Source organism: Puccinia triticina, chromosome 5A (assembly GCF_026914185.1).
Source record: "Puccinia triticina chromosome 5A, complete sequence".
Lineage (NCBI taxonomy): Eukaryota > Fungi > Basidiomycota > Pucciniomycetes > Pucciniales > Pucciniaceae > Puccinia > Puccinia triticina.
In genome coordinates this window covers 5,059,476-5,081,924 of record NC_070562.1, presented here as the reverse complement: position 1 = coordinate 5,081,924, position 22,449 = coordinate 5,059,476, and the positions used below count along the sequence as shown (strand labels likewise).

General features: G+C 46.3%; 5 protein-coding genes across 5 annotated transcripts; 4 read left to right on the top strand and 1 right to left on the bottom strand.

Moving 5' to 3' along the window:
* Positions 1 to 749: 749 nt before the first annotated feature.
* PtA15_5A612 (uncharacterized protein) lies at positions 750 to 1,704 on the top strand (the record flags this gene model as incomplete). The annotated part of the gene is made up of 2 exons (XM_053169392.1): positions 750 to 1,118; positions 1,210 to 1,704. The coding sequence occupies 2 exons, from the start codon at positions 750 to 752 to the stop codon at positions 1,702 to 1,704; spliced, it is 864 nt and encodes a 287-aa protein (XP_053020593.1).
* A 685-nt stretch (positions 1,705 to 2,389) lies between these two features.
* PtA15_5A611 (uncharacterized protein) lies at positions 2,390 to 3,710 on the top strand (the record flags this gene model as incomplete). The annotated part of the gene is made up of 3 exons (XM_053169391.1): positions 2,390 to 2,488; positions 2,974 to 3,114; positions 3,219 to 3,710. 3 exons carry the CDS (start codon positions 2,390 to 2,392, stop codon positions 3,708 to 3,710), a joined length of 732 nt encoding a protein of 243 aa, XP_053020592.1.
* A 740-nt stretch (positions 3,711 to 4,450) lies between these two features.
* Positions 4,451 to 5,925, top strand: PtA15_5A610 (uncharacterized protein; the record flags this gene model as incomplete). The annotated part of the gene is made up of 3 exons (XM_053169390.1): positions 4,451 to 4,630; positions 5,674 to 5,745; positions 5,872 to 5,925. The coding sequence occupies 3 exons, from the start codon at positions 4,451 to 4,453 to the stop codon at positions 5,923 to 5,925; spliced, it is 306 nt and encodes a 101-aa protein (XP_053020591.1).
* Positions 5,926 to 6,564: 639 nt separating this feature from the next.
* On the top strand, positions 6,565 to 8,306 carry PtA15_5A609 (uncharacterized protein; the record flags this gene model as incomplete). The annotated part of the gene is made up of 4 exons (XM_053169388.1): positions 6,565 to 6,683; positions 6,776 to 6,856; positions 6,935 to 7,675; positions 7,979 to 8,306. The coding sequence occupies 4 exons, from the start codon at positions 6,565 to 6,567 to the stop codon at positions 8,304 to 8,306; spliced, it is 1,269 nt and encodes a 422-aa protein (XP_053020590.1).
* Positions 8,307 to 14,747: 6,441 nt separating this feature from the next.
* On the bottom strand, positions 14,748 to 18,710 carry PtA15_5A608 (uncharacterized protein; the record flags this gene model as incomplete). Its single annotated transcript, XM_053169387.1, has 11 exons — positions 14,748 to 16,189; positions 16,292 to 16,306; positions 16,384 to 16,507; positions 16,582 to 16,623; positions 16,709 to 16,793; positions 16,885 to 17,167; positions 17,232 to 17,425; positions 17,503 to 17,649; positions 17,736 to 17,766; positions 17,857 to 18,418; positions 18,507 to 18,710. The coding sequence occupies 11 exons, from the start codon at positions 18,708 to 18,710 to the stop codon at positions 14,748 to 14,750; spliced, it is 3,129 nt and encodes a 1,042-aa protein (XP_053020589.1).
* Between the last annotated feature and the right edge of the window lie 3,739 nt (positions 18,711 to 22,449).

The following is a 22,449-nucleotide window of genomic DNA, read 5'->3' as shown; positions in this document are numbered from 1 at the left end:
GGATTTCCAACGACAGGGGATGGATGCGGGAAACAGACATACAAGAGAGGCCCTTTTATAAGGGCCGACAATGGAAAAGAGAACCAAACAACAAGAAGAAAACGATGAATGATAATTCAACGGTACAGACAATATGGGCGTGTACAGGTCACGCCTTGTCTGAGAAAAGAAAGAAGAAACGAAACCAACAACCCCTTGCGTGCAGTACGCAGGGGCTTCGGCACCTCTAACTCCTGGCTCGTGCGGAGCCGGAAAAACCTAACACGCGTACAGCGCGCCCCTAGTATGGGCGCCTGTCGCGTAGCCAATTGTAGCACGGCTACATTAGGCGACCGGCGAGTCCATGGCTCACGCAAGGTACCTTTGACGCGCCGGATCCACTCCTCGAGACAAAAGGATGGTGAAGCTTTGTGGTGCTCATTAGAAATAGGTGAGCCGGCCGGTTCATAGACAAGATGAAGAAAATATGAATGCTCAATATCAACCTTTAGAGTTGAATGGATGCTTGGAAAGGTTTGAGGGGGTCTCTGGTACGTCATGGGCCATTGCTCCGAATGTGGGTGTCGCGCCTGCTGCGCCGATTTCTCGGCGGCCACTGAAGAATTTCTCGGTCCCAGGTGGGAGTTGTTCTACTTTCCTATCTTCCGGGTGGACACCGCCCCCGTCACATCCTCCCAGCCACGAGCCATTCAGTCCTTCGCAAGACCCAGTTCCGTCGTCTCTAACGATCCTACACGAACCCTTTGGCCATGATCACCGTCTGCCATTACGAATGCGAATCTTGCAATCGGTACTTCGGGCAAGACTCGAAATATGAGCAGCATCTCGTCCAATCGCCTTCCCATCATTATTGCAAGCCATGTCGAAGGGAGTTCGTATCAGCGAGAGCCATGCAAGCTCACCTTAATCAATCTGAAAAGCACATGGCCTGCAGATGGTGCCATACCCCCGTTGGCAACCTTCGTTTACACAATGAACAACATCACCAGCAATGCCCGAGATGTAAAATATGGTACTCTGACCTGAAGGCGCTTAAGAACCATTGTCTTGATGATCACTCGGATGTGTATTGTGCGCCATGCAGAACGCTGTTCACGCAACCCAACAACATGATCATGGCGAGTTCTTCTTGTTTTTTAATTTCTTGATCAAGGCGTGCTTTCTTACAGGATGACTAATGTTTGTTGATTTTTTTTTGGATGGAAACAGCATCTCAGATCTTCGACTCACCAACCGAAGAATGCGAAATGTCCTCACGATGCTTGTGGAAAGACCTTTGTCAGCCCATCAGCTCTGATTGCGCATTTTGAAGCAGGCACCTGCGCTTCTGGAGTGGAGCTAGAAGACGTAGATGAATACTTTGGCCATCATATCGACCGTCAGCAATTGTTCGTAAAAAAAGAATTAATCTACGCTCAACGCACTTGGAAAATCCCATCCAATCATCATGGCCCGCTTCAATGCCCGCTTTGCAAGAAACTTTTCGACCACGCCGGCCAGATCGCATTCCATCTCAAGTCGCCCAGGCATAAAAACTACGGTCGCAAGCCGTACACCTGTCCTTCCGAGCGCTGCGGTCATGCTACTTTTTACTCCCTAAGCAGCTTATTGTTGCACCGAGAGACGCGTACTTGCGAGATGGGTTATCGATACGAACTTCCTAAACTACTTGATCGATTATACGGCATCATATCACAGCTCTAGCAAGTGTCACACACGTACGTAGCTGGTTCATCCTCATTTGCTAGTTTTTTTTATCCTGACTTTCCCCCTCATTCTCCTCCGTGGGGGTATAAAACGTGTGTCTACCACTGGTGTACTGTCGTTTAGCCATCGGCCGGCTACTGACAAGGCGCATCAAGCAATCCAATAACCTGCCGTAATCTCGATTTGGGAGGCACCTGCGAAAGCCTAATATCCGATAAAATAACCGAAATGGGTTCATTTTCAACTTCTGTCATCACCAAAACCTTGCAACAGTTTAATGTATTTATGTATGTATCTTGTATGTCATACACACTTCCCGTCACGCTATTAAGCCCCTCAGTCTCATGAAAAATCTGATCAAAAAAGTCTCGAAAGAGTTCGAAAAAAACAGTCTGTGATTTGCTACCTTGTCTGTCTTTCAAGTAAAGAATCCATGTTGCTGTTGGATGTAAACCTGCTTGACCCAATGCGGAGGAGCCAAACCTCTGTGGTGATTTGGAATTTCCATTCCTATACATCATCTGGTTCAACTCCCTCTCAGTAAATCTTTCCGATGCTTGCGAGCCATCGGCCCAATAGTGACTGGGAAAAGTAAGCAGCTTTATGTCCGTCTCGCCGCGCACAGTTCCTGTTAGATATGGCCGTGATGGGAGAATATAAATCTCCAAGTTGCTTGAAAGTCATGGCTGATCCCCGCATCCTTAAGGAATCCACCGTCGGCCTACCTTTTATAAAAGCCCACAGCCAGTGCCAACCACCCTCACCCTCATCCGCCCAGCCCGTCAGTTATTCACAAGATAAGTTGCTGATTGTGATATCAGCCAGAAGCCTTGTCATAGCTGAGTCCTGTTTGACCTCTCAACACCGTACTGTTTGACCTTTCGAAGCCGTACTGTTTGACCAATTGAAACCGTACTGTTTGACTTTCCGAAGCCGCGCTGTGTGACCTTTCGAAGCCGTTCTGTGTGACCTTTCGGAGCCGTACTGTTGCACCACCATCAAGCCAAAGTTCCAAACATGATTACTGTCGGTTATCTCGAAGTGCTGCCGTATATAACTTGGGAAGGGGAATGTTGCGGTTGGAGCTTCTCTCAATACGCGGATTATGAAGACCATCTTGCCAATTCTCCTCATCACCACTACTACGGACCATGTGAGATACACATCGAATCCGAACGGGCCCAGCAAGCGCATCTCTCTGTAAGGCGTAAAATCTACCGATGGTGTCGAACAGACGTTGGCGACAACCTTACTTTTCACTATCAGGAATACCACATGCAGTGTGTGAGATGTGACCGGTGGCACGCCGACCGCGCCGAACTTGAACGCCATCTCTCAAAGGATCATGCCGATGTGTTTTGTGCGCCATGCAAAGTGCTGTTCGCCCAGCCCAACGAATTGGCGATGGTAAGTCGGCTCTTTTCTTCAGCTTCGGAAACCATAAATTTCTGTCCAAGAAAGCTAAGACAAGCCACATGGTCCACGATCGTGTTCTTCTCTCTTGTTATCAGCATCGCAGGTCCTCAGTCCATCAATCAAAGGTTGTCAGATGTCCCCATCGCGCTTGCCTTAAGACATTTGTGAACACTCCGGCACTTGTTGCGCATTTCGAAGCCGGTATCTGTCAATCTGGAGTGACGCTGGAACACGTAGATGCTCACTTCGCATACGATTGCGACCATCAACAACTATTTGTCAGAAGGGAATCGATCTTTGCCAAACGTCGCTGGTCAATTCCCGCTCACTATGGTCCATTCCAATGTCCGTGCTGCCCTAAAGCATTCGACTATCACGGCCAGCTCTTATCCCATCTCGACTCTCCCAGACATAAGAACCACGACCAGAAGGCATACGTCTGTCCTTCCGCACGCTGCGGAAAAGTCCATTTTTATTCCCTCTCCGGCTTGCTATTGCATCAAGAAACTGGCAATTGTGAAATGGGACATCGACGGCAACTGTCCCAATTAGTCAACCGTTTTCTCAACATCATCACGCACCTCTAAAAGTTGTTCCATCTGGTTTCCCGGTTTCATTTTCAGGTATCTTCCTTCTCATTTCCTTATTTCCTCGCATTTTTGAATGCTGTTCTGACAATCATGCCGTACTATACTTTCTTGTAGCTACTGTCCCTCGATCTACCCACAGTTTCCACGAATCCGCAAACAAGTCGCCGTTTTTTCTTAAGGAAGCGTCAGCGTGCAATCCAAAATCAATGAATCTCTCATCTTGAGCGCATGAGCTTGCACTATATCGGAATAATTCCAATATGATTCCGATGTCAGTTCGGTTCGCCAGAGCTGAGAGCCCCCCCTGTGCACCCCACTTCTGCACCAGGATCACTTGAGGACTTCCGTCGAGTGGACTGAAGGCACAGGTTTTTCAAAACCACAAGTCAGCTGACATGATGCCATCCTTTATTCCTCCCCTCTGTCCCACTGAACTTCATCGGATGAAGGATTTTTTTTCTTGGTCCTCACCAACCCTCCTTGATATCCTTCACATGCACAAAATCCTCCCCGTTGCCACCCCACCACCCACAACACATCCTTCATCCACACCCCAATTATCACCTGACCCATCACCAACCCTCCTCATATTCCAGTCGAGGAAATGGCGGAATTCTCCTTTGAAGCTCGCAGCATGTATTTGAACTTGGAAGCCGACAACGTCGGTGTGGCGATCTTTGGTAGTGATTGACTCATCAAGGAGGGTGACACTGTCAAGCGAACTGGTCAGATTGCCAATGTCTCAGTGCCCTGAACTCTTGAGCGGTGTCGTTGATGCACTCCGTAACCCGATCAATGGAAAAGGTCCGATTGCTTGCAAGGCGTGTCGCCGAGCTTCCTTGAAGGCCCCCGGTGTCTTGCCCCGTCAAACCGTCAACAAGCCTATGATGGCCGGTATCAAGTCCATCAACACAAAGGTATCATCTACAACGACTTTTCTATGCAGGCTGTGGCCCATCGTCGGATTTCTGTGCGTCTCCATTGTCCCTCCGGTCGTGAGGCTTACCCTGGACAGGTCTTTGTATGTTGATTGAACTCTTCCCTGCCCAGCAAATCCAGTTTGGCTGATAGTTTCTGTTTCCGTACCTCCACTCGCGTCTATTGGAACGAGCTGCTAAGAAGAACGACAAATTGGGTGTTGGTGGAAGCTGATCAGTTGTTCATCAAAGGTGCCCGACCCGCTATTGACATTTTTTTACGTCTCTCGTTTGACTGTTGCATTTCATGCTTTCATACCCGTTGTTTTCTATCTTTTGTTTATCTCTTGTTGTTTTGACTTCTCACTATTCTGGGACGACTCGCCCCTCTTTACTATGAATCAAATTACTGCTACATATCATGAAGACGACTCAACCAGGGAATTCACTGAGGGAATGGCCCGTGGTTGAAACCCCGGGTGGTTAAGAAACTGGCTGTCCAGTCAAAATCATACCTTCCAATGAAATTGACCCCAAATTGGAATGGGAAAGATTCCAAAATTATTTTGATTTCCAGACCATTGGTTTGGATTACGGTATTTTGCCTAGTATTTAGGCCGAAGGGAATCCGAATCACATTCGGGCTGGTTGGGAATCCGAAATATTTTTGGAATTCCTTCCAGTCTCATTTCTGAAAAAATTCAGTGGAAACGCCGACCATCTGGCGACGGTTTCCCCTTGCAGGCATTCCGAAAAGCTTCACCCAAGGGTCGGTCGTTGCAGAGAATTTCCCTCGAGTTCCCTAAGGTTCCCTACATAATCGGAATTCTGTGGGCTCAATGTATACAGCTTGATTGGTTGCTACGTGTCTGGGCCCTTGATGGTACTGCATAAGCGGCATGGATGATACACTATCAATCACCATCCAACCATTGGGATTGCGTGCTCGAGACTGCTCCCAAGCTCTTCCCAAATCGCCTGCTCTGGGACCTGCACTGTAGGCCCTTGCCTGCTCTCACTCCGCTTGACCTGAATTGCAACAGTATCCGATTGCCACTGGACCCTCCAGCTCTCAATTTATTCGGAATCATATACTCAGCAAGCTTTCAATCGAAGTGAGTGCGCCTAACACTACGCTGACAGCTGTACTGCCTGCTTGCAAATGTGAGCACTCCAACTTGAAAAACTGGGTTTTGTATTCACGAATGGATGCTGATTTTTGACATGATTGTTTTCTCTAGACCAGTCCTGCTGAGATTGCTCTAACCTGGAGTTGCTCCACCGCCAGCACATAGGAGACACAGAAAGTAAGTATTCACCCACGCATTCATTTAGCCTCGTATTATGCATTAAAGATGCCAACCCAACATGTTATTAAACTAACGGGTAACAGCTTTGATTCATAGTACAATCTTAATTTTTTGTGTCAAAGGATCAATTTCAGAAAACCAACTAATTTGCTTTTATACCGTTTGAAATCATTCTGCCGCACAGGAATTATTCAGCCCGTAAAGAAGGACACTTTGATTGTCCTCAAACGCAGTATACACAAACAGTAAGTCTTTCCCTCCGCACATGTGCCATCTTTTGTGGCCTGTGCAAAAGCTCCAAGTTTAAAACAGTCACATTATGAATTAAAGATGCCAACCCAACATGTTATTAAACTAACGGGTAACAGCTTTAATGGATAATGTGATATTTGTTTGATGTTTTTGAATGGACAATATTAGAATATTTACTGACTTGTCTTTATGTGTTCTCACTTTTTCTGCTGCACAGGAATCATTTGTAGAATACGTAATCAGCATACAATTTTGGTAAGTTCTACATTTTTTCATCCCCATTTTTTCTTAAATTTCTCAGCACTTAACTCTCTGCAATCTAGACTGACCATAAGATTGCCCCACGTTGTCTGCGCAAGCTTTCCAGGCATCATGACTTTCCACCCAGATGATACAGATTCAAGTTTATCTGACCTTCCAGATACTATCAATGAAGAGTCAAGCAAAGATGAGGATGGTATTGTTGCACAGCCGCAGGTGGCAAAGAAGAAGTGTGATCCTATTTTCCGTCCCCCTTCACTCTTGCAGATGCAAAGTATAAGGTTCCAATGTTTATCTCTGATGGATATTGTATTTCCTCTAGGCCAAATGATTGTATTGTGGTTTACGAACACCCTGTGGAAAATGGAGTGACTCCGGCAGCACCTGTTATGACCAAGGAACAGTATGTTTTTGTTTTGATTTTTGCTACTATGCCCAGAGCTACAAGTTACAAAGCTTATTTTCAATTTATTTCTTCTAGGATGCGCGCACTAACCAAAAAACGTCAAAACAAGAAGAATAACGACAAGAAACGGAAGGCAAAGATTCCAAAAGCTATGCACGACTGGATTACAGACTTGCCATTTTGTTCTGGAGGCCATCTTGTTTGGGATGTCAAAGTCAATCCTGGGCAGGATCTGTTCTCAAATATTACTGCTGATTTGAAGCAGATCAAGGATGCTAGGAAGCTGTATGTGAAGGAGTGCAAAAAATTGAAGCTTGATCCTGTTCCGAAGAAAGTTACAATCAACCGTCGTCAACCTACTACCAACGAGATTGAAGCAGCCAGATCAATTGTTAACAATCCAAAAAAGTTCCGTCTTTTCGATCGGGGCCATGTGACCATTTTTGATAAGAAGAAGAAGAAAGGCAAGAAGCAAATAATTCTAGATGCAACTTTTGTAGACATCAAAGAGATGAAGGAATCCAATCCAGAAAAATTTGGGAAGATTAATTTCTTTCTGTCTTTTCTTCATATCTCAAAGAAATTTGTCAGGCGGGTTGGATCGAAAGGACGCTTGTGTGCTGGGGACATGTGGGCTATAGGGTGGAGGAAGGGGTATTTAGAAATCGAAATTGTTGGTCAGTATCTCAACATGGACTTCATTAGCCAGAATCTAGACGAATTCCTTGAACACATTGGACAAGCCCAAAAAGTATCCAATATTCTGTGGGATCTCTTCCATCCAATAGCAAATGTTGCAATTGAAAACAACCGCGAGTTCATGATGAAGAACAATATCCCTTTCTTTTCTGATGCCAAAATGCCAAATGATTTGTGTGATCTGAACCCGTCGACTAGCAATCCCAATCTGCAATCTGATCCTGAACCTGAAATCAAGAACACTGATTCCGAGCTTCATAATGAAGAATCTAAGAAGAAGGGCTTCTCCAGCAACCTAACCTTTACCTCTAATGGCTTCTTCAACCATCCTCACAAAGACTCAAGAGATGACAACCGGCTTCCATTTGCATTCTTGCTTGTGCTCCCAACATCCCGGTTAAATGGCTTGCTTGCTCTCAGATCTGATGGGTACAATGTTGAAGGGGGAGAATTTGTATTTCCTGAATGTGGTTTTGGTCTCAAGTTCAATCCTGATACAATGGTCCTAGCCACCTTCTCCCAAGTCCATTATCTTCATGGAACCCTCCAGCCAAGTGAACCGGATGACTTTACAAAAACGGGAATGTCTCTGCAAGTTTCCAAAAGGACCACCGACATTTGTCAAAGATACCTACTTCAAGAGATTGTTGACATGCACAAGAAACATGTTGGAGACCTGAATTATATTTTCAGTCACGCAAAGGCTAAGGTTGATGAAAGAGTGATGGCTAAACCAAAGAAGAAATGATTGTGTGTTTGTTTCTTTCCTCTTCACTATCTATTGAATTACAAGAGGAAGCTGTCTGATATCAGTACTGCATTGTTTTTACTCTCTGCTAAAGGTTTGACAGTTGTTTGAAAGAAATATGGCTCAAATTGATTTCAAGTTTTTTGGTTAGATTTCAAAGCTTCTCCAACATTGAGAGTGTCTCTTTAAGAACCCCTAAAATCTTGTATTATTCCCATAGTTCCTACTGGGTTTGACTCCATTGTGGACTCCCCTTTTTTTTGGAGGAATCTTTGAGTTTCTTTTTTTTGTTAAAGTTGTTTTTCCTTGCTTAGTTTAACTGAATGAGGAAGAGGCCCATTCAACATGTGTAAAAAATTATCAATCTCTATCTCTTGCTTGAGTTTTGACTTCAGTGCATTTAAAATACTGAATTGGCTTGCTTGTATGGATCAGTCTGACCAGGTGCACATGCAGCAAAAACTCAATAAATTTGAAAATCTTCTTGTGGAAAAGTAAACAGCTTAGTCATCTCAAGCGCTAGAAAGGCGTTGTATTGCTCTTCATAAAATTTATTTGTTTTGAGGGTAGTTGAGGCCATTAGGTCACCATGCAGAGAAATTAAACCCTTTAAAAAGTAATGAGTTTGATCATTCAAACACGGATAGTAGCTATCAAAAGAAGTAATAGGATCCAAAGAGATTTTGTGTGGGTTGGCTGGAATGGCATGAGGCCTTGGCGCTGTCTGTTTGATTGTCTCAATTTGATTCTTCTCCAGTGTGGTGGCTTGACTAATATTGGGTGGTTTGTCAGTTGCCCTGCAAGATCACTCTGATTTTTGCTTTGAAAAATCTTTGAGGTTTGTAATCTATTTGGAAAGCTTGCAGATTGAGAAATAGAGAAAATCAGCATGTTGTCTGCAGAATTGAAATATGATTGGATGGACTTGTTTTGCAAGAGTTTGAATCTGGTTCATTTCAACTCTGTGCCTCAGGAGATCCTTCTGGTTTTCCAAGGTAGCTTGCTGGCTTGTTTTCATAGCTTCTCCAATGCAGCTGAGGTCAATTTGAGAAGCAAATATCTGATGTTTACAAAATTTTGGAGCATTAGTGACATATTAATGGAGCAGATGGATAATATTGAACTGAACTGCTTGCCTCTCCTTCCATTTGGCCAAGGGTTTCTTGAAATTTCAATCCAAGTTCAAGTACTTTCTCCCCCAGCTGATGATTTGAATGGTAAGTGATTGCAGGGATCAGTTCATGTAGAAGGAATAATATTTGGTTAGAAACATACATTCACTGCAGTGTCTCCCAACCCTATGACCCTGGCACTCAGATCCATCAAAACTGGTGCCTGAATTTGTGTACATGGTTTCAGTAGATAACCTATAGATTTCCATCAAAGAAAAAGGATGTCCAATATAAAATCTTACCATCATTTCCATTCGTTCAACAATCTCTTGAAATTTTGATTCAAGCTCTAGTACTTTCCCCCCCAGCTGACAAATCCTCCAGAAAATGATTACAGGGATAAGTTCATATGGAAATAAAAGTATTCCGGTTGAAACTCACAGTCACTGCAACTTCTTGAAGTGTGAACCTTTTATTAAATTCTGCCAGGTTCAGGGCCTATTTCAGCAAGGAAAATAAGTCAAATTCTAAGATTGTTTTACAAAATAGCAACAACTATTGTCAGCTTGAGTGAACACATTATGCTGTATTTTGTATGAAGTACTAACCTCCAACTTATCTAGTTGGGTTCTTAGCCTTCCATAATCCTTGTTTTCATGCATATTTCAACTATTGTCAGACTTGATGAACAATTTTTGCTGAGTTTCAAAAAGGTGGCACTCTTGGTAAGTTTTCTGGAGTAAATAGTAGGTTGGCTGAGAAGAGGGCAACACAAAGGAAAGAAGGAGATTGATAGGAAATTCAACTCCAATATGCATAAATATGTACAGTAACATAATGTAATCAACTGTACATATTGAGTTTATGCGGTCTCTTAGGAATTTGATGAGTGGCTTGTGCATCAAGCTGATTCCCATTGAAGACCTGCACAGACCGGGCATCAAGAAAACTTAGCATAAGTCCCCTGCCGGCCAGGGAGTGCGGCACAAAGCACCTGGCACAAAGTGTGACCTCCCTCTCTGTGAGACAGAGACCCTGCGGGGCTCTCACAGTAGTGAACCAAGGGTGGTGGGGCCTCTCCTCCGGATTGGACTGGCTGTTACGGTGCACCTCTTGTTCCTGGTGGCCAGAAGCCGCAAGGCCAATCTCAACCTTGTGAAGTTTATATATGTTGGGGGGGATTGGAAGTGGGGCACAAGCCGCTTAGTTCCCACATGTTGGATGAGTAACCAGAGGGGCTTGGCCATCCGCATAGGCATTGTAACAAAAAATAAACAACATAACAGACAGGATGGCCAGCATGAGGGGGGAGATGATGAGGTATTAGGCCACCCAGAAGGAGAGCTGGCCAAGTGCCCGCACACGGATCTGGCTCTTGGCCAGGCGCTTGAGGAGGGCTTCTCCCCAGAGTAGTTCTCAGGGGAAGGATTTCTCCCCAGAGAAGTTCTCCGAGGAGGGCTTCCCTCCGGAGAAGTTCTCTATGTTGTGACCTGGTAGGGGCACAGGGATTAGACTCACCTAGACCCCCCTTTCCTGCTCATGTCATCACATATATATCAAGTGTTTCTCCTACATCTACATGTAATGTCATTTATTCCTCTTGCAAACCACTTTGGTTTCCACTACTCTAAAGAGGGCTTCTCCCCGCAGAGGTTCTCCGCATAGGGATTTTCCCCCAAGAAGTTCTCTGCAGTTCTCCAGAGAGGGGTTCTGACCCAAGAAGTTCTGCGCAGCTCTCTGCAGAGGGGTTTTTCCCGGAGAAGTTCTCCCCAAAGAAGTTCTGCGCAGGTCTCCAGAGAGGGGCTTTTCCCCAAGAAGTTCTCCCCAGCAGGGGTTTCCCCCAAGTTCTCTGCAGTTCTCCAGAGGGGTGTTTTTTCCCCAAGAAGTTCTCCTCAGATGGGTTTTCCCCAAGAAGTTCTCCACAGAGGGGTATTTCCTGGAGCAGTTCTCTTCAGAGGTTTTTTTCCCTGGAGCAGTTCTCTTCGGAGGGGTTTTTCCTGGAGAAGTTCTCCCCCAAGAAGTTCTCCGCAGTTCTCCTCTGGAACTGTTAATAGTGTTGCCAACACATTTAATAGCGACTCCGGCACTGTTAATAGTGTTGCCAACACAGTTAATAGTGACTCCAGCACTGTTAATAGTGTTGCCAACACAGTTAATAGTGACTCCGGCACTGTTAATAGTGTTGCCAACACAGTTAGTAGTGCCTCCGGCACTGTTAATAGTGTTGCCAACACAGTTAATAGTGCCTCTGGCACTGTTAATAGTGTTGCCAACACAGTTAATAGTGCCTCTGGCACTGTTAATAGTGTTGCCAACACAGTTAATAGTGCCTCTGGCACTGTTAATAGTGTTGCCAACACAGTTAATAGTGCCTCTGGCACTGTTAATAGTGTTGCCAACACAGTTAATAGTGCCTCTGGCACTGTTAATAGTGTTGCCAACACAGTTAATAGTGCCTCTGGCACTGTTAATAGTGTTGCCAACACAGTTAATAGTGCCTCTGGCACTGTTAATAGTGTTGCCAACACAGTTAATAGTGCCTCTGGCACTGTTAATAGTGTTGCCAACACAGTTAATAGTGCCTCTGGCACTGTTAACATTTTCTCCACAGTTGACAGTGCCTCTGGCACTGTTAACATTTTCTCCACAGTTGACAGTGCCTCTGGCACTGTTAACATTGTCTCCACAGTTGACAGTGCCTCTGGCACTGTTAACATTGTCTCCACAGTTGACAGTGCCTCTGGCACTGTTAACATTGTCTCCACAGTTGACAGTGCCTCTGGCACTGTTAACATTGTCTCCACAGTTGACAGTGCCTCTGGCACTGTTAACATTGTCTCCACAGTTGACAGTGCCTCTGGCACTGTTAACATTGTCTCCACAGTTGACAGTGCCTCTGGCACTGTTAACATTGTCTCCACAGTTGACAGTGCCTCTGGCACTGTTAACATTGTCTCCACAGTTGACAGTGCCTCTGGCACTGTTGAAAGTGTCTCAGAAACAGTTTATAGCACCTCCGGCTACCATGTCAGATGGTAGGCAGTTTGTGGAGGAGAAATGATTACTGAGAATGGGAGTGTTGAAATGCCCTCAGGGGTGATTGGTCAAGAAATGAAGCTGACAGTCATGTATTGCTGGGGGGGGGATGATTTTCTGAAGGCTGGAATGGCGCGTCGGCGATGTTCATGTTGAGAAGGTGCCGGGGATACTGCCGGCGGAGATGTGATCAGAACCATAAAGAGGAGTGATCAATGTTGCGGGGTAATGAAATTAAAAGATGTGTGGTTACGGGCGCAACAACACCAAGAGAGAAACTTTCAACTGATGGATCACTAAAATTCTGATGCAGTGCCAGTCAATGCCGCCCCAAAGTCTGAATTCAAGCTGAACTCAACCCCTGGGGTTTGTGACATCTAGCAGACAGCTCATCACAACCTACCGCACACAGGTGCGCTACAACAAACAAGACAGGAGAAGCAAAACAAACACAAAACAAAGACACAATCATAAAGAAAACCAACCCTCCAACATCCAAAACCTATCCAATGCAAGCAGAATGAAAATAAAATAAAAGAACATAATGTAAAGAAACCAACATGAAACAATAAACCAACCAACACAGAAACAAGAGGAGGAAAGGAAGAGAGAGCCTGAAACACCTTGAGGGTGCGGCACGCGCCGCGCTGTTGAATCTTGACGTGTTGTGGGCTGAAAGCTTGAGTTCTTGATGTCTTGAAGCCTTGATGTCCTCCGGGGGGCACCACGCGCAATGAAATCTTGATTCTACATGTGTACCAGTCTATCCACCACACTGGCACTTTTAATAGTGTCTCTGACACAGTTAATAGTGCCTCTAGCAAAGTCAATAGGAGGCATTTATCATAGTTCAAGATGCAACTATCACAGTAAAACAACATTAAAAATTTAGGAGTAAGAATGAGAAAGACATAGGCATATAATCAACAGTGGGCCGCTACGCTAAACTACGCTATTTTAGCCCTAACTTTTAGTGTAGCGGCAAAAAGCGCTGGCCTTTTTTGAATAGCTTTAGCGCACTGTTAGCGCTGCTACGCTGCGCTAATTTTCAGCGGCGCTAACAGCACGCCAATTTTTGTTTAGCGTGAGCGCTACACTACAGCCGCTACGCTGTGCTACGTTGCGCTAAGGCGCTTTTAGCGGAAAAACTTTTTTGCCTCAAAAAGCGCTGTAGCGCAGCGTAGCGAACGCTCTTTTGCGCCCTGCGTGCTTAGCGTTAGCGCCATTGCGCAAATCTGCGCTAACGCTACGCTAAAAGCTAAAATAGCTTTGCACCCTGTGCGCGTAGCGTTAGCGCAGATGCGCGCGATTGCGCTAACACTTCGCTGAAAAAAAAGCGCATTTGCGCTGCGCTACGCTACGCTAACAGGTATGGTTGCATAGCTGACCCACTGTTGATATAATGTAAAGAACCCATATATTTCTATTACTGAGAAACAAAAGCCAAGTCTTCACAACAAGAGGATTTAGAGATCAACAACAAATAATAAGAGAGAGAGACAACAATCAAAGAAAGCATACCCAATGAAATGATAATAACAAACAACTGGACTGGAATAATGACGGGACAGGAACACAAGGCAAGGACTAGAAAAGAAATGGAATAGGACTAGTGATCGCTGATGAGAGAGTGACGAGGAGGATGCCGCCGAGAGTTCTAGGTTTTGTCTTCTCACCAAGTTGAAGCTATGGCGAGAAAGCCTATAGGAGTTTGAAGTCGATTGAAATCGAAGAAGGTTTGAAGTCGATTGAGATCAAAGAAGACAGTAAGTTTTGAGGCGATGAGCGTCGCAGAGAGTGAGTCAGGATTGGTTGGTTGAGAGGGAGGAACGGAAGGAAAAGGGGAAAGGATGGTTGTTGGTGGGTCAAATAGGAAGGGATGACTGAGGGCTTCCGGTTGAGCTATTTGATCCTTGATAGATTAGGTTTCAGTGATGATAGTAAGAGCTTCGGGGGTCCACAGTTTTGAGATTTCACGGAGAGTTCCGCAGGATGTCAAGGAGAGATGTCAAGCTTCAACATAATGTATGTGAATTCATTCTAGAGGACGAGATTCTATGTAAATTTTCTTCACTTGTTGACCAAGCCAAGCCATGGATCTAGATGAACAAAATGCAATTTGGGTAGTCTGTATGGTGGAGTGCTTCATCTGTAAGCAGGTTACAGGCTTGTTATTTTTTGAGGGTAAACATACAGGCCCAATAACAAGGTCGAAGTGGTGATTGATGGAATTCCGTGCTTTCATGTTGTGATCACAGAACTTTTGCCACTGATCAAGAGATTTTGCAGAGAATCAATATACCTGGAACGGTGGTTGTCCATCCCCCGGTGATTTGATTCCATGCAAGACTGAGACAGCTACATCGAATTGTATGACAGCAATAGTGTCAATGGTGCCAGGTGAGATTATTCCTATGTGCTGGTGAAGAGGATGTTCAAAGGCTTGCTGGGGATCATTTGAGGCATAGAATGCAGGTGCAAAGGAAAATTCATTTCGACCAAATGCAGGTTGGATCCCATTTTCGTAGAAGGATGCCAATGAGGAATTCCGGGTGCCGTGGAAAATACAAGCAATTCCGGCTGTTTGTTGATGTGGGTTGTACAAGGATGCGTCATTGGATACGTCAAAAATTGTAGGGTGGGTCCGGAAAGCTTTGCTTCTGTCACTTATTGGGCGATTGCGGCCACAAATGTTCTTTGGAGGTGTTTTGAAAGCTGACATGGGTACCAGGATGAGTATTGCTTCTTGAAAGCTGTGTAGGATTTGTGGAAAAATGTCTAGAGGTGGTGGGTTGTCACTACCTGAAGGCTGGAGAGTATCATTGCCGTCTGAGTCATCTAGTGGGCTTGATCTGATTGGGTCTTCATGGTTCACAAATTTTTGTTGATTTGATGAGTTCTTTTGGCGTTGGTTCTTCTCATTGTCACCAGCTCCATCATTGAGTTCTTGAAGATCTGCCAAGATTTGTTCAAGTATTGCAACATTGTGATGACGCAAAGTAAAGTCTAGGCCAGCCTCAGATTGAGATAGTTGATGAAAGCGCTCTTCAAGATCAAGCAGATACTGTTTGGAGAGAAATGGAGTTGCAAAGTGAATAAATTCTGTCACATTGATTGGTGTTCGAAAAGCATCTGGCTCGTAGGTTGCCTCTGTAAGAATGTAGCTCCAGATGGTATTTGAGGGCATGTCAAGAAGATCCGATTGCGGAACATTCTTCAGGCCATAGATGTGAGGTTTGGGCAAAGGAGTTGGCAAAAGGTGCTGCTTATCAGGGATATTTCTTCCTTCAGCCCATCGCCTGAGGGGCCCATCCTTCATGATCCCAAGTTGGTTAGGCGAGATTCTCAGGATATCAAGCTTGGCTTCATCTTCCAAGGGTCTCACATGCCCATCAAGAGCCACCCGTTCACGAATCATTTCGTCCACAAAGTCTGGGCGTCGTTCAGGGAATGAGGCATGGTAGATGGTGTGCTTGAGTTCAGCCAAAGTAGCTTCTGGAAGGGTTGCCTGAGGTGGTTCATCAGGTGCGATGCGAGAGAATTTTCTGTCAGACAGAAAGTGTGTGACCAACGCAGAAGGTGGTGGCGTGGGAAGCGGTGTTGGTGGAGATGTAAGGTTGGTCGTGAGGCTCAGATTGGTGGATACAGGCATGCTAGAAGTATTCAGATTTGTTTCGGTTTTCGAAGCAGTTATGAATTTGCAAAAAGAACCAATTGCCCTGTAACAATATTTGGCTGGTTGTAGGAAAAAGAACATGGGTAGAACTAAAGCGATTCAAAAAAGACGGGTGAGTACTCCACAGGTAGAAATCTCTCAGCTTGAGACATTAAACTCACCATGAAACATCTCATCTGGATGAAGGGAACAGAAGAGAGGTTCAAAGTCCATAAGCTGGACTGCAACAGTGAGTCATACAGGTTAAACTCACCGTAGACCTGAAGGTGAACCTTGGTTGGCGGGTATTCAGCTATCTTGGCTTTCCTCTCGGGGTGAGCGTTTAGTAAACCTTCCCGAAGGTGATATCGGTCTGGGTGTGCCGCACGATGAGCGAGCTGTCAAGCCAAGAAAAATAAAAATCTACTGTCAGCAAAACCCAATAGAAGATTGATCGGCTAGAGTCACATACGTAAATGATTTCATCCCTAAGACCTTCGTTCTCTCCAGCAATCTAAACAGCACAAAAAACGATAGGAGGGAATCAATCAGTCACCAGCGTTGATCTTTAATCATTTGAGATAGATTATCAGGTTTACCATCAGCAAGGGTGGTAATCCACCTAGACTTGGAGAGAAAAGAGGCGAGCAGTATGGATGAGTTAATTGATCATTGGTGGCGTAGCTGAGAACAGTTGGGAGACACGCAAGGGAGTATAGGTAAGAGTCAGAAGCCCGACAAAGAAGATTCAAAATGCCTGGAAGTAGATTCTTACAGCTGAATTTGCGGATCCATTTCAACTGGCTGGCCATCTTTCAGCTCGATGATTGGTGTGGCATGATCTGACTTATTGGTGCAGACTTTGAGCTCGGAACATAACTTGAGCTTGAAGGGGTTAAAATCTTCGGTGGGTCTTGGGGGTTGCGATTGAGAGGTTGAGGGAGCAGGTTGGGCTTCAGACGTGTTTGCAGGTGTTGCAGTGGTTTTGCCAGAGACACTGGACTTTACGTATGACGGTGGACAATGTACACTGGGCTGGTGCATAAGTCCGTAGGGTGCTATGATGATTTATCCAAGTCATCAGGACTATTCAACACCGGAGACCTGATCAAAAGGACATACGTAAAATGTCTGTGTCCGAGTTGCTCATAATTGACGGGAACGAGTGTGTGAGATCAACCCATGGGGAGATCAGTACGGCGCCAGCGGGCATCGGCAGTCCAACATCACGAATCAAAGTCAACAACGCTAAGCTAAGACCTCCACCCGCAGAATCACCCGCAATGACGATTTTGGACGGGTCTACCATCCTGTGTCTGAATAACCGTGAAGATGTAGTTGGGTAAGTAAGAAAGTTAGACTTTGTGTGACGATAAGTTCCGTGGCACGTGACTTGGCATTTTCCGGCGGCCGGATGAGGTAGAGGTATGCTGCGAGGCAGTCGGCCAGTGCACAAGGAAATGGGTATTGAGGGGCGAGCCGATAATTGACAGCAAACGCGCGGCCACCCATTTCCTGAGCGTATCTCCAGATGGCGTATCTAGAGAAAAAAAAATGGTGACTTAGATTCCCATTCTTTGGAAAATGTGGTATTGAGAGCTATGGAGCAGAGGGATCTAGACTTACCGATGGGTATTAATGCTCCCAAAGTAATAAGCTACATTTTGAATATTCTTGTTCAAGTCAGCGTTTCATGCAACAAGATATTGGCCTATAGGAGTAGCGGAGGATGAAAGACAATGCTGACCTCCCCCGTGAACATAGAGCATACAAGGCATCTTGTCCAAGTCATCCTCGTACGGGTCACTGGCCATTTCATCTTCGCAGGTGGATGAGCTAGGGGTGTTTGAGTCAACAGGGTGACTAGGAGTCGTACCGGGGTAGAGCATGGAAAACAGGTGCGGCAAATTTTCTTTGTCGGTCAGAGTGGATTGTAAAGCTGGGGCAGCGAGTAGGTCAGCAAGTTGAGCCGAGTTGCTATTGGGAGATGCTTTCGAAGACGTGTCGGGGTGGCGGCAATGGGGGGTGTTAGCTGGCGAAGGGGATCGTTTCGACGGCGAACGCGACATGGACTGTGAGGAGGGCGACCGAGGCAGGTCGTGCTTCATGGCAATCCATTCCCCCTCGATTGAGCCATCCTTGTTCTCACGAAGCTGCCACCATTGCCGTCCACCAATCAGATTACTGATCTCATCAGGGCCAAAGGCCGCGGTGAGGTACTCAGCAGCGGAAGAGCATGTTGAAGCAGGGATTGAGACGCGGATGACCCTGACGGTCCATGGGGCTGGCTGGAAGGTATTCGCAAGGCGCTGTGACAAAAAGTGAAAAAACAAGTGATGTCAATAAAAGCCATATTTAACTGGCAAATCTCAAATGGTGGGGTTGTAGCCTGCAGACCTGTACGTCTTCAACCGGGTATTGGGTAATTTTCTGGCTCATTAATCGGGCAACGGCTAGCGCTTCATCTGATTTCAGTTCGGTGCGATTCGCCGGATCAGAATCTGGAGATGGAAGGATGTGTTTGAAGAATGTGCCAACAACGGTTGGGAGTGCCATTAAGCCAACTGTGGCGCCATTGAGCGGAAGGATCGGTCCAGACATGCTGTCGAGTCAAATGTGAAGAGACTTGAGGTTAGAATGGATGAATATTCGGCTGGCAATGTGAGCTTGTAAAGTGGCTTGATGTGAAGTGATTGAGTGTTAATGTTCTGAGTCTGGGTGTCGGACGAGGAAGGTGTTGTTGTGAGTTTAACCGAAGGAATTGTGGAATGAATTTGGAATAGCTGTTCAATATATGTACCTGACGGTGTTGGGTAGACAGGGTCCGAGGTCAGAGCAGCGGACTGGAAAAAAGAGGATGGATATATGCGCATACATTCAGGTACAGGTCTGTAGTCCTGACTAAGGAGGCATACACGCCCTCCTCACCGGTACTCCTCGTCCGGATTCGGCTAGGCATCGCGCCTTCAGTTTCCTCTATGCTACAGCCAGCTACAGCCGCATCCTATACAGTACAGCTGTAGTCCCTGCCGGACGGCGTCCCCCCTCCACAAAGGGAGGGACTTAAGTTAGCTCGAGGCTGTTGTACCGGAACTGGGAAACTTTTAACTCCCCCAAAGGTGAAATAAGCTGGGTCTAGGTCAGAGGACGCGGGGCTCACGGTATAAGCGTGGCAAGTACCATACGGCTGTTTCGTCAACAGAAAACATTACAGTGAGTCATCGCATTGTTTCACAAAAAACGGCGTGGTGTGCACAACCGTAATTCCCGTCAAAGCTGTGGTTGACTTCAGACCAAGCAAAGAGTTGGACTATAGGAACCGAGATGGAAGCGCAAAACAATTTAAGCAGTTGTCGTTTGCAGGCCAGGTGAATCGCGCAACATGCCTTTTGGGTGAGCAAGGCGAGAGTTGAGTGCACATTGAGAGACTTGGCAGCGTCGCGATCATTGGAGGCCGCAGCTGAATCACGAGTCCAAATAAAAACAGCTGTGTAGCAGGGACTTTTAACTTCGTGATGGAGCCGCCTCAGTTTGTTTTTTGCCTGCCAAGTCGCGTTGGGACGATAGTCATGTAGAAATCCAGTTGAGGGATCCCAGTTGGCGGCGACCAGCCCCGCGAAGAAGAACATATTGACGAAAATGATGTAGCTACTGAAGCCCATGATATTACTAACCTTGCCGGCCAACAGATGGACTTGATAGATTTCCGCTCGTCTACAGACAAAGTGCAGACGAATAGAGGAGGGTATATAAACTTGGAAAACAGCTGAGTTGCTTCGTTGATCTAATAAGAGCTTTTGAGAGAACCGCCGGTTATACAAGAAGTTGATGTAAATATCGAGCACTGTGGTTATCAAGATCTGTTCAACGGATCTCTGTGAGTTTTACGCCCAGCATGTCGGTTGACTATTGGTCGAGGAGCTGCCGAAGGGCCATCAGGCCGCCTAATTAAATCTTATTCCACTGGTGTCAACCCTGCAAGAAACAAGTAAAAAGGGTGAGTACTATGGGGCGTGTTTCTCCTGGTCAGCTTCTTCCGATGGTGATGAGAAAGATCACAAGTTAAAGTTCAGTGAAAGGCATGGAGACGAGGGATCCTGACCTAGCGGTAGAGACGACTACCATACAGCAGGTTCCAGGCGCAAGAAAGTGAACAGACGAGAAAAAAGCCCGGGCCCTTTGGGATGAAGGATCGTGGCTGTCGGTCCATCCTTGCTGCCAGTCAATCGAGCAAAACTCATGCCGGGAACAAATAACGCGTCCTCCGTTGAGGCCCGGTCGGATCTTGGCTCGCTTTCGACTTAAGCAAGTCTCCCGATGGCACCGGTGCAGCCTGATGCTTCCCATTCCCATTGGCAGGTCGCGCTTCGCGCCAGCCCAGGCTGTACCGGGGCCCGTCGCAGCGACCTCTAACAAGTCCTTGAAGGGCGGAAATGATCCACTCGTATCACGACGGGTTCGTTCAGCGATGTAACCGCTCTGTATGGGCTACATGTTGACCCTTGCAAAGGCAGGACGCGCATGTGCCTGAGCTTCGGAGCATGATCAGAAGATTGCTTCTGGAAGATCTGTTTCTCTCTGAGTACACCATGGTTGATAACTTGATCAAGCAACTCCCGCCTTTGGCGGCGTGATGGTCAATAGTTTGGCGCCGACTGGAGATACGGACCCGGAAAGGCCCCTCTGGCTCTGAGACGAGGGTCCCTCCAAATGTTGGATCAGGGACTGGGACAAGCAGATGGAGGAAGCCGTCCCGGGGCCCCTCCGCTTTAAATATGTAGCCCTTCGCTGCGGCGGGAAGCAAGCCCTTGGCTGCTGCCGCGGGGAGTCTTCGGGGATCTCCGTTCGAGGGTTTTATATCATTTACTAGCGTTTAAGGGCGGCTACGCCGCCCCGTGATCGCTGGTGTAAATTCATTCACCATTAACTTAAGGGCCTGTGCCGTGGGCCTCAATTTTGAAAAATTTCAACTTTTTTTGCCCAGTACACGAAAATTGAAAACTAGCGGAGGGTTCAAATGTTGAAATTCTTCACATTTGGGCTCAAGCCTACATTTTGGCCAGGCTCAGTTTTTGTCCCAAGAAATTTTGAGGCTAATAAATTTGGAAAATTTCAATTTTCATGCCCTATGGTACAGGCCCTAAGACACTTCCTAAAATGTTGCCTTTATGGTATGCCAAGGTGGCATCCTCCTCCAACCAGAATACGCGGATTGCCGGAGTTGGATTTTATAGAGCGGGTCGGATAGGTGCGCAGAGGGCGTTGATGAAACTTCTGAAAAGAAACTCAATTTCCCGTTTTTGTGGGATCAATTGCGTCCGGGAAGACTCGAAGGCACGCCGGAAAAGGTGTCAGCCTGGAGAAGGGCTAGGGAAATGGCTCGGGGTGATTTTCGATTGCATGTGGAAAGATGAAAATGGAAGAAAAAGGGGAGGGGGATGTGGGCAAAGGTGGGAGGGGAAAAGGAAATTAAATAACAGAGTCCGGCTTGAATTGAAGTATGGGGAAAAGTATAAAAGGAGGCAGCGAGTCAATGATTGCTGGTCATCGCTTGGCTCTTGCTCGGCACCAACTGCTTAAAGAGCCAAGCGATCCAGGTGCATTGGGACCTGTATTTTTTTGGGGGGGGAAGCAAGAAATGCTGCCATTTTTTTTGTTGGTGGGCGCGGCGGTCCGCTTAATGTTAAACTGTTAATTTTGAAATTTGGATGTACTTCGCACACCGCGAAAAATTCGTCGCGCACTGCAGGGGGCTTCCACTCGACGTCCCAGCCACAGTGCGCGGTAGCTCAAAACACTTTGCGCACTGCAAACACAAAACTATGAAATTCTCACTTTTTTTTCTGCCAGCCGGCAGAAGGGATTCTTCTTGCTCCTCCATCAAACTCTTGGAGGATTTGTAGCCCTCAGCTGGACACAAAAAAAGGATGAAAAAGAAAGACAAAAAAAATCCTGAGCACAGGCTCCTGCTCCCCCGGGAGCGCTCCTCCGGGGCTTTCAACCTGCCAAATACACACGGATCGGGTACACAACCCCTCAAAACCAAAGTTCAAGGGGCAGAAGCTCCGGCTGCCATACCAATGGCCGGCACAGCCCGGTCATTGAGCAGTGTCTACACACTGGATTCCCCGATGACCGGCCAGGTGCAGTGCAGATTACCGGTCATCAAGGGGAATATGTACTCCTCTCAATGACTGGGTTGCTCTGGTCATTGGAAGGAGCACATACTATACTCGATGACCAAGTACACCCCGGTCATGGAGAGGAGTAAACACTTGCCTCAATGATGGGGTCTGTTCCGGTCATTGAGAGTAGTGTTTTGACCGGAACAGACCCGGTC